General features: G+C 37.4%; 1 protein-coding gene across 1 annotated transcript; it reads right to left on the minus strand.

The window, feature by feature from the left end:
• Window positions 1-1,650: 1,650 nt before the first annotated feature.
• Window positions 1,651-11,240, minus strand: LOC137837261 (uncharacterized). Its single transcript, XM_068646218.1, has 7 exons — window positions 10,724-11,240; window positions 5,174-5,336; window positions 4,253-4,453; window positions 3,933-4,178; window positions 3,123-3,279; window positions 2,578-2,800; window positions 1,651-2,282 (listed from the first exon to the last, which is right to left on the minus strand). Exons 1-7 carry the CDS (start codon window positions 11,052-11,054, stop codon window positions 1,948-1,950), a joined length of 1,656 nt encoding a protein of 551 aa, XP_068502319.1. The 5' UTR covers window positions 11,055-11,240; the 3' UTR covers window positions 1,651-1,947.
• Window positions 11,241-11,827: the final 587 nt, after the last annotated feature.

Here is an 11,827-nt window from a genome sequence, read left to right on the forward strand (position 1 = left end):
ACCCAAATATAAGTTACTTTGACAGTGCTCTTATTGTGATTGACCATTCATAAAGAGCTTAGAATTTTCAAGAAAACAACAAAATATATTCCTTTATGACAAGATTCTGAGGCATATTTATTGCATATTTGACCAACAACCGGTTTTGAAAAAGCAGAAATAGGTTTAACCATGCGTAAGCAATTTTGGCAGCTTTATGCAGAGGTGTCAGAGGCAAAACAACAGGTTGTTTCAAACTTTTAACCAGTTGTTTTATTATGACAACAAGTGAATATTTTCCAGAAAAAAAATTATCTTTCAAAGTGATGAAAAATGAAATATGTAATCTGTTTATACCTTTGCGTAGAGATAACCTCAATAGATTCAGCCAAGAGAAAACATTTAGATTTTCATTTGGTCATATGAGACACATACTTAGGATGAGAATATACAACTTACTTTACATGGGTCATGAATCTCCTTAACTGTGAAGAAACTTTGTAAGATGTATACATTTGAAACATAAGGACAGTCATTGCTTTGGTTGGTTTTCCCTAGAGCATTTATTCTTTGAACTCAATGTTTCCTTGACTACAAAGAATACCTGAAAGAGAGAGAAATCAAAAACCAAGGTTTGGTCCCCTTATAAATGAGTCTAGAGACATTAATTGGGACATTAGGAACCTTAGAAATATTAGAAACCCATTTCAAAAGATCTTTAGGAACAGAAAACTTCCTAAGAGATCCCCAATTTTGATTTCTGACAGTTTTAGCAAGTGTTTGATGTATCATTTATCGTTCTTGAATTGACTATCTTTCTTGTATCATCTTCATGTCAAAAATAAAAATACCAATTAATTGTCTTTCTTGTTAATGAAGAAGAGAAGACACATGGTTAATTTTTGGAAGAGGTTCCATTAAAATAATTTAAGTATTGATACCACCAAAGATATCTCCAAACCCTTTTAAGAAACATATGGCATTCAGATTCTTTGCATTTTGATATGGTTTTCATAAGTTCACAATTGCATTTTGCATTGCATACACATCTAAGAATAAGTCTTTAAGATTCCAATTCTTCCTTTAAAATCTTTATAGTAGTGAAAAATTAAAAAACATTTCGCTTGCCCTATTTGATGAATTCCCAATAATAAATTTGAGATCTTGAATTAAATTCCTTTTTATAAAAATCCTTAACATAATCAATATAAACCGTGCTTTGAGCAATTTGTGAGTACATGTAATCCAAGAAATCACCATAACATTAGATATTTCCCAAGCATAAAAAACAACCTCACTAGGTTGAGCTCCAATACTTTGTTCTATGAATGTGAGTTTGTTTTTAGAAAGCAAGGCATGTTTCATACTTCTACTCCAAGAATGGTAATTAGCTCCATTTAATTTATGATTAACAAGAATCATACCCAGGATTTTTTCCAAAATGTTAGTACAAGTTTGAGAGGTCCACTGAGTAATCCATGGTGTTGTGTCTCTCACTTCCCGCAGAAACAAAAAGAAAGAAAAGAAAACAGATTCTTGATCAAAAGTTACAGACAATGAAGACGGGAAAGAATAGAAGGTGCAAAGTAAGCAGAGCAAGATATCATATTGAAGATGCATGATGGAAGAAGTTTGGTGTTCGGTCAAGATGCAAGAAAAGGAGAAAGCAAAGAAGAAAAGATATGTTGCAAAATATTATTCATGCATAGAGAATTACAGGTCACTTTCAAGAAGAGCATAGCTCCATACATATATAGGAAACTAAACCATTAACAGAAAACACCCTAATAGACACTAATACAAAACTAACATCGTTATAACAAATCCTGTAACAAACACTATATCAAACGACCCTGTACCAGACGCTTGACACAGACGTTAAATATATCCACTAAAAAACATAATTAATCTTACTCATTTTGGGGTTATCCAACTAAGAAGAACACACATGATTGTGACTTCCAAAAACTACAATTTGAAGGTAATAGTTCGTACAACATTTTTCCTTTTCTTACAGTGACTCTTAAGGGAATTGCTATCAACATTGCCAAGACCAGATAATCTGATGCCATAAGAAGAAAGACGGTTAATATCCCTTGAAATTGGAGACTGCCAAAGACCGTCCCACCATGCAGAAGGGAGGACTGGTGTGAAGGCACATTGATTCGCCTGGTTGCGACAACTCAATGGACCAGCATATCTGTTCCACACATGGCCCCAACCAACCTGATGCTTTAGGCCATCATTTAACAAATTACTCTGGAAACTGCTGAAGAATACAAACCTTGGACCAGACTTGTTCCCTGAAGAATAAACAACTTTCATGTTTCAGCTGCATGTTTCAAGAAATTGTGCTTGACATGTAGGGTCAATCCAAAGGTAAGGCTCATAAAGATCAAGTTTTAGACTTACAAACAAAAATTATTTGCGTTTAGTTTTTACGAAAAACACATACTTTGAAAAAAAAAAGGCCTAACTAATAACCCTCTTGTTTAAGGCAACAAAAGTCTTTTCAAGTTCTTTTAAATCTCAAATATCGTTGGATTGATCCTCCTGCAACCTCTACTTACAAGAATAAGAGTGAATAGCAAGAAATACCCAGATTGTGTGCAGCTGCCAGTGCAGCAACTAATTGAGCATACGTAGTACCAACACGCCGGTGAGCTCCAGAAATGGCAGCAAATTTTGCCCGGGAAGCAAGAAAAAAATCGACAAACGCAACCCATCTAGGCGCTGAACCCCAATCCTTCCTTCTAATATCTGACATGCGCGGACCTTTAGACATACTTCCTTTGAATTGGTCATAATCAAAATGAAGAACCTGGGGGCAAGTAGATATGAACAAGAATCACCCCACAAATTTTACAGCATTTATAAGTTTGTTGGAGCATGCACCACCACCGTATATTAAACAAAAGGTTGAATAATGAAACAATAAAGCATTTATGAGAGAAGATTGGCAATATTGAAAATAGCATGTAGCCAGTTCTTAATATAACGCAATAATGTCATTGTTAACAAGTAATAAATTAATAATATTTTTTTGGGTATTACTATTAAGAATCAACAATGGTATACAGTTCCATCTGCACATTAATGTGAGTATTTGCATGCAGTTTAGCAATCAGGACCAGAATAATTACCTCTGCAAATTCACTTATGTTAGACACAGACATGATACTTTTAACAACAGCAGGTGTATCTGACACTAAAACCACCTTTGGTCTTTGTGACATTAGATGTTGACTTCGTATTGCTTTTTTCAGGCAACGCAACACTGCCTGCACAGCTCTTCCAGACCTGAAAAGGGGATGCCGGAAACTGAATGAGTAATTTAAACCCATATCAAATATGAAGGTTGACCGTTGCTACCAATAATAAAGAAAATGCTTTTGTGCTACATGGATCGTTTTTTTCCTTACATACTGCATAGAAATTTTGCATCAACAGTGAACATAAAGGAACTGCTAGCAAGTACCAACACACTGCAGGCTCTTCCGTAATAATTTATTCACAGTTTTGTGGATTTCACATTATATTTGATGAACATCTCTCATGATTTAGTAATTTTTAATAAATTTTAACATATGGGTAGGCTTTCCTTGTTTACTTTGTTTTATTATATGAGTTCTATATACTGTTATCCTATACCATTGCGGAGGCTAAATCCTTTGACATCTCTGGAGTCAAATATGTACCTAATTAGGGCTTACAGAAGAGGATGAAAGCCAAATAAATCGAGGAAGAAGAATGGAATGAAAACAGATAACATGATACTGAATTGAATTGGCAATAATCTTTGGCTCCTCAAAGCGTTCTGTCAAGATATATTAATTTAACTTTCCAAAAGTGGTAAAAAGTAAAACTATCCTACGATTGATATCAGAAATTTATTATTCATCAATCAAGCATGAACATTCCCACTCCATGAAATTGACGCATACATCCAATACCTATTCATAAGCATCCGCATATGCAATGAGATGTCAGGATTCTCCCCACCACCAATAACCCAATTTACAGCTGCTTCAACATCTTCTGAAGGGGATATGAGAACTCTCATGAGCTCCCCAAAAACATTTGGTCGTAAACCTGGATCTTGTGGGTCACCAAACAAATTAAGAGCAGCAAGCCTCATCTGAGAGTATATATTCTTTAAGAAAAACTGTGCTGCCACTGAATCAGTAGTGCCTTGAAACCTAAAACATAAAGTTTATGCTCATTTATGATGCTTGTGAGACTAATAAATTAACAAAACTATTCTTCACCTTACCATATGATGGGTTGCTTCCATTTCTTCCAGTTGCTACAGAGAACATTTGTTTCTAATGGTTTATTAAAATCATCAATCCTCATAACCAGTTCCCTCCCATATTTGCTTTCACAACCTTTTTTTCTCCACAAATGTTTAACTTCTTTCACCGTAAAAGTAAAGTTGGAATAAGAAATGTAGTCTCCAAAAGGATATTTTCCTCTGAAATGTAGCAACAGGGCATCAATCAGATAATGAAAGACAGGACTTTGTTTTATTACAATTTACAATATTTGTAACAGTGTGCTCTAGCAAGTTGGGATTCAGTCTGATAATCAAAATTATAGTCAAGCCACTTTTCAATACTGTTTTAAATTCTAGTTCTTTTCTTTATTTAAATAAAGCTCATTATTTTTTCTCATTTCAACATTTCTTCAATCTTTCATGTTGTAGCTGTGGAATATTTTTATCATGTTATCTTGTTCAGCCAACCAACTTATAATGGTCACACAAATTACTGGTTTGCTGTCCTGGCCGATTTTAACAACAATGATCTGTAGTTGATTCAAATATGCTATATCTTTTGCAAGAGCAGAGCAGTTTAACAAATATATCAATGGCACAATGGCATTAGTATGCAAATATCAGAGGCCATAAACTATCTAAGTAGTCTGCAAAAGTGCTTGAAAATAGGTCGGGGTAGGGAATCCGTCATAACCTAAAAGAGTCTAACTCAAAAGCCTAGTCCATTAAATAAGAGTCTCGTGACTTGAGTACCACACATTCGGGACTCAACAGCACAGTCAAAAAAATTCTGGGACGAGTTATGCTTCAAAGCTACCAGCTACCACAGACATTCATATAAGAGCCAATAAACATGGACACCAATATTTTCAGTGGAGAGAAAGAAACTAAGAAAGGCTTGAGAAAGAACTAATATGCCTGGTTTGACCAATGATCAAGGAGCGGTTTAACATTACACTAAGTGCTGCAGCCGTTAAGACCTTGTACATTTCATTCCCAAAACCTGCCTCAGCTGTCTTCCCGAGAACAAAGCCATGTCTACAGAACTGCTCAGGGGGAAAATCCCTGACTCTTGAAGCGCCTGAAACAAAATAAAAAACCATCTTATAATTGACCATGGTCACACCATCCTCCACAGAAGTGCAGGGAGTGTACATAAGTGAGTGTGATATGAAAAATTCTGGAAGAATAATGTAATTTAGCAACAGTTGCTAGCTGTTGAACTGAATTAGTTAGATTCAGTTTGAGTTAGTTAGATATTTCCTTTTTCTTAGGCAAATTGTTAGATTCAGTTTTGGAGGTTAAATATAAATGGCAAGTAGTTGATTAGCCATAGACATTGTTCATGTATCTTGATCGTATTCTTGTAAACACTCTTACTCAATGAATTCTTCGGGCCTTTCCTCCTTTGGAGTTCCCCAATTTCATATATGTTCTTCGAGTTGCATCTAATTCCTAAAACTAAGAAAAACCACATTAATTGATATCAGCCGGTACCATTCTTTCAAAGTACACTTCTATGGCAGAATCAACTTGCAATGCAGCAGCAATGAAGGATTTGGAAGATCGTGTCTCAGCTCCATTGGTGGCTAGTTTGGCAGAACTTGCAAGTCCAATATAAAGAACTTTAAGTGAGTCTATGAAGGAAACATTGCAAGAATTGCTCAGCCAAAATATGGAAGTTGCATCAGGATCTCCAGGTGCTCAAGGTGAGCAATGTGGGTCTTTTTCTTATTATTGTGGAATAAGGCTTGCATGGATTGATTTCTCTAGGTTTAATGGCAATAATGTGAACTAGTGGATTTATCAATGTGAAAATTTCTTTCTTATAGATAATCACTTGAAGATTTTCGTGTTCAGTTGGTTGTTGTTGATTTTGGCTTAATCCCAAGTCCCACATCGGTGGGTTCATTGTTTGGGAGGAGGTTTGAGGGTTATAAATTAAACTCTCCTCCTTCACTGTTATATATCCCCAATTTGTAATATCTTCTCTCATAATAATAAAAGTGAGTTGTTTTTGCTGTGCTCGAAGATTAGGCTAAACAGGCCGAACTCCATTAACAATTTTCGGGTGTGTTTTTTCCTCTTTATCTCTTTTATTATTCCGCTTTATTTATTCAATATTATTTGTCGGGCAGCTCTATTAGGGTTCTGTTTTAGTGGGAAAATTACCCGTTTTTCCCAACAAGTGGTATCAAGAGCCGAAGGTTCGCCTTGGGTTGTTTGAAATTATTTGTAATATTGAATATTATATTTTGAGTTTGTAATGGCAAATCAAGAAGAAGAAGCCAAGGATGTATCCAAAGTGTCGGGCTCCTCTTCATCATGGTCGAGGTTCCCGGTGTCCACCTTGAAATTGGCGGTGGAAATATTTGATGGCACTGGACATTTTGGCATGTGGCAAGGAGAGGTCTTGGACTCTCTTTTTCAGCAGGGTCTTGATATTGCTATTGAAGGAGAGAAACCAAAAGAGGTAGAGGAGAAAGATTGGAGCATCATCAACCGGTTGGCATGCGGAACTATTCGATCCTGCCTGTCCAGAGAGCAGAAGTACGCTGTAAAAAACGAGACTTCTGCACACAAACTGTGGAAGGCATTGGAGGACAAGTTTCTGAAGAAGAGTGGTCAGAACAAGCTCCTGATGAAGAAAAGGTTGTTTCGATTTGACTACCAACAAGGTACTACTATGAATGCACACATCACTATGTTTAATCAATTAGTAGCAGACCTGTTGAATTTAGATGTGAAGTTTGAGGATGAGGATTTGGCTTTGATGTTGTTATCATCTCTTCCTGATGAATTTGAACATTTGGAGACTACGCTCCTTCACGGGAAGGAGAATGTGTCGTTAGATGCTGTTTGTTCTGCTTTATATAGTCATGAATTGAGAAAGCAGGATAAGATGAAAACCAAATCAACGACATCAGAAGAAGCATTGGTGGCAAGAGGTCGTCAGCAAAGCCAAACAAAGGAGAGAAGAGGGATGTCTAAGTCTAAAGGTCGAGCCGTTGCCAAAGATGAGTGTGCTTTCTGTCATGAGAAAGGACACTGGAAGAAAGACTGTCCAAAACTGCAGAAGAAAGAGAAGGTTCTGCAAGATGCAAATGTTGCAGAATGCAAAAGTGATGTGGAATCAGATATCTCTTTAATTGTCTCGCTTTCAGCATCATCGTATCCAGATGAGTGGATATTGGATTCAAGAACTTGATGGCGGGGTTGTTTACATGGGTAATGATAATCTATGTAAGACAGTCGGGATAGGTTCAATCAAGCTGCGGAATCATGATGGATCCACCAGAATTTTGCGGGATGGCCAAAGTTGAAGAAGAATCTCATCTCATTGGGAGCTTTAGAATCTAAAGGCCTAGTTGTGACGATGCGAGATGAAATTCTTAAAGCAACTTCAGGAGCACTGGTGATGTTGAAAGGCGTGATGAAGAACAATTTGTATTACTATCAAGGTTATACAATGGTGGGGACAGTAGCGGCAGCAACTTCTAGCTCTAAGAAGGATGCTGAGGCAACGAAGTTGTGGCATATGAGGTTGGGACATGCTGGAGAGAAATCCTTGCAAATTCTTACCAAGCAAGGATTGTTGAAAGGTACGAAGGCTTGCAAACTTGAATTTTGTGAGCATTGTGTTCTGGGAAAGCAACGAAGAGTGAAGTTTGGCACTGCAATTCACAATACCAATGGTATTCTGGATTATGTGCATTCAGATGTGTGGGGACCTGCCAAGACTCCGTCAATCGAAGGTAGGCATTATTTTGTCACTTTTGTGGATGATTTTTCTAGGAGAGTTTGGGTGTTTACTATGAAGAACAAAAATGATGTGCTTGAAATTTTCCTTAAGTGGAAAGCTGAAGTAGAAAACCAGACAGGAAGGAAGATTAAGGTTCTCCGAACAGACAATGGAGGAGAATACAAGAGTGATCCGTTCCTGAAGGTATGTCAAAATTGTGGCATAGTTCGGCACTTCACTGTTAGAAAAACACCACAGCAGAATGGGGTGTCGGAGCGTATGAACAAGATACTTGTGGAGAAAGTTCGTTGTATGTTGTCTAATGCTGAGTTAGGCAGAGAGTTTTGGGCTGAGGCTGTGACATACGCTCAACATCTCGTCAATCGTTTGCCATCATCTGCTATAGATGGCAAAACCCCGTTAGAGGTATGGTCTGGAAAACCTGCAACTGATTATGATTCTTTGCATGTTTTTGGTTCTATTGCATATTATCATGTGATTGAATCAAAGTTGGATCCACGGGCAAAGAAGGCTCTTTTCATGGGCTTTAGTCCTGGAGTGAAGGGATACCGTTTGTGGTGTCTAGAGGCAAAGAAGACGATTATCAGCAGGTATGTTACCTTTGATGAATCTGCCATGTTAAAGAAGGTAAATCCAGAAGGAGATGATAGTACTCCGCAACAGGTGGAGTGTGCCCGGAAGCAGGTGGAGTTTGAGCCGACAGTGGTGATCCCAACACGAAATACCACAAGTGACTCTCCTATGGCAGAAGAAGAGTCAGATGAGGAAGAGGTTCCTACCCAAGAATCTCAACAACAATCAGCGCCAATTGCAGTTAGAAGACAGAGACGAGATATTCAGAAGCCTGCTCGTTTCATGGATATGGTTGCCTATGCACTTCCAGTTGTTGATGACATTCCATCCACTTACCCAGAAGCCATTCTGAGTTCAGAGAGTGGTAATTGGGCGGGTGCGATGGAAGAGGAGATGCAGTCTTTGAAGAAGAACAAGACGTGGAAGTTGGCACAATTACCAAAAGGTAAGAAGGAAATCGGGTGCAAATGGGTATTTGCAAAGAAAGAAGAATTTTCTAATAAAGAAGATGTTCGCTACAAGGCAAGGTGGTTACAAGGGCCAAGTTTGAATATTGTTTAGACTTGGTTAATCTTTTGCACATTTGAAGTTGGCGCCCGGAGGCGCAAATTTGAAGCACGGTAAAGTTTGTTTTTGTTATGTTGTGAGAAGATTTGTTTTAGGTGGGACTTGAAATTAAGCCAAGGTGGAGATTTGTTGATTTTGGCTTAATCCCAAGTCCCACATCAGTGGGTTCATTGTTTGGGAGGAGGTTTGAGGGTTATAAATTAAACTCTCCTCCTTCACTGTTATATATCCCCAATTTGTAATATCTTCTCCCATAATAATAAAAGTGAGTTGTTTTTGCTGTGCTCGGAGATTAGGCTAAACAGGCCGAACTCCATTAACAATTTTCGGGTGTGTTTTTTCCTCTTTATCTCTTTTATTATTCCGCTTTATTTATTCAATATTATTTGTCGGGCAGCTCTATTAGGGTTCTATTTTAGTGGGAAAATTACCCGTTTTTCCCAACAGTTGTTCATATGGAGGGTCGTGCTTTATAGTGGCACTCAGCTCTTGCAAAAACTACCAACTGTTCTAATTTGCGCTGCCTGGAGTACAAGAAACTGATTCTTTAAAGGTTTTGTGATGTGTGTGATGATCCATGGTTGACTTAATGAAACAAAGATAGAAAAAGTCAATTGTAATAATGAGGAGTTTGATGCTATTATTACTCATTTGAATTTTCCTGAGGAGTATTTGCTTAGTTGTTTTCTGGGTGGGCTTAAGAAGGATACTCAAATGTTAGTAAAGATGTTTCAACTAGGTACACTAAGGCATTTTCTTTGGCAAGAGCTGATACTTCAAGCTTTGTGATTATTGGTATCAATAAGTAGCACCAAGGGGTGTTGGGCTTAGACCATTGAGTCTGGATAAAATTGCTTCATTAGTACAGTAGCTGATGCTAGTAAGGTGAGGGTGAGACTAGGGAAGAGTTTGACTAGGTATGGCTGGATTTCTTCCTCAGAGACTTCAGACTCTTCTTCACTAGATGAAGAAGTAGAATATTCAGTGCTCTCATTGTCTTGCTCGTTTAAAAACAAATTTCTTCTTTGAGGACATTCATTACAATTTATTAAGAATAAATACTCAATTCCTTTGATAGATTATCTATTAGATGAATTACATGGTTCTACAATCTTATGCAAGACTGGCCTAAGGTTTGGCTACAACCAAGTGAGGATGGACTGTTCAGATGTGCACAAAACAACTTTTAGAACTCAATGGGGGGACACTGTGAACATGTTGTAATGTCATTAGGGCTTAGCAATGCACGTGCAACATTCAAAGGTCAGTAAGTAAGTAAGTAAAATCTTTTCTAACATTTTATGTTTTTATCTCCTGATATATTGAATTGAAAAATGAAAGTAAGTAACTAAGTAATAATAATAATAATAATAATAATAATAATAATAATAATAATAATAATGACAATAATAATAGTAATAATATTATAAATTAGTACTAACTTAGTCTACTAAATGACACATAACAAACTTAGTCTACTAATTATGTAAAGCTGTTATAGCATTAAAATAATAATAATTTAGCAGAGCAGAAAGCGAGGGTTGTATAAAGAATGGAGAAAGAACCATTGGCAACAAAATGATTCTCGATAATCTTTCTCACTCTCAGAGACTCCTTCCCTACTCCTCTTCCGTAATCCTCCCCCATTTCCTCCACCGTCTTGCACGCCTTCTCTGCCACGCGCTCAAACGCCACCACGCCTTCCATGCTCCTCCCACCGTCCAAAGAAGAACCGTTGAACTCCGAAGCTCTCGCGAAAGGAACGGGAGTACGAGGGGCATCTTCCATGGGCCTGAAAACGAGCACCAACAGTCCGAACAAGCCAGTCACCAATGAACACAAAACGACGAATGGTTTCGGCGCCACGCGCTTCCTCTTTCCTCCGCCGTGTCTCATTTTCCCTCCCTCTGACCTCACTCACTCAGTTGTCTATGCTGAATGTGAAGAAGAGCAAACTTAGCCTTTCGTTTTCTGATTTAATCATTGTTTTCGGGTACGGGTCGGGTCGGGTCTTAAGCCGAACCTTTTCCTGTTCCCAACGGATACAATTATGAGGAGTGAGGACAACTCGCTTAGTAATGCGAAACTAAAGTACTCCCTATGGACATATATTTATGTCTTTTCCTATAATGTAATATTTATTAACATTTTATGTTTTTAATATATTTTAATAAATATAATTAGTATTAGTGTGTATATATATATTTCGTGTCAGGGAGTTAGATGTAAAGAACTATTGAATGAATTCATCTTCTTTCCTTCTATCGGTCGGTTTACTCGCACTTCAAATTGCTCTTTCAACTTTCGTGTCGTTCTCTTAGGTGTTAGTTGCTTGATCACTCAATCTCTCGAGTAATGTCGAATGGGGAAGGTACTTACAAAAAGCACTCTAACGCTCAAGTTAGTAAAGAATGTTCGACACTCGATTGTCAGAGTATATTTAATAATAACATATATTGTTATTGAAATATGCACGATTTATATTATTTTAATAGACTTACCTTATTGGACCGAATTAGTGAAATGAGTTGCACTTAGAAGGGTATTACCTAATTCATAATGATGGTTTAACTTTGTTGACCTTGATTGAGCGTTAATAGACCAAAGGTGTTGATCGTCAGACGTGTATCATTCGGTTAGCTCGGTAGTGGGAGCCGAAATTGACGATA

Source organism: Phaseolus vulgaris, chromosome 4, assembly GCF_000499845.2.
Source record: "Phaseolus vulgaris cultivar G19833 chromosome 4, P. vulgaris v2.0, whole genome shotgun sequence".
Taxonomy (NCBI): Eukaryota; Viridiplantae; Streptophyta; class Magnoliopsida; order Fabales; family Fabaceae; genus Phaseolus; species Phaseolus vulgaris.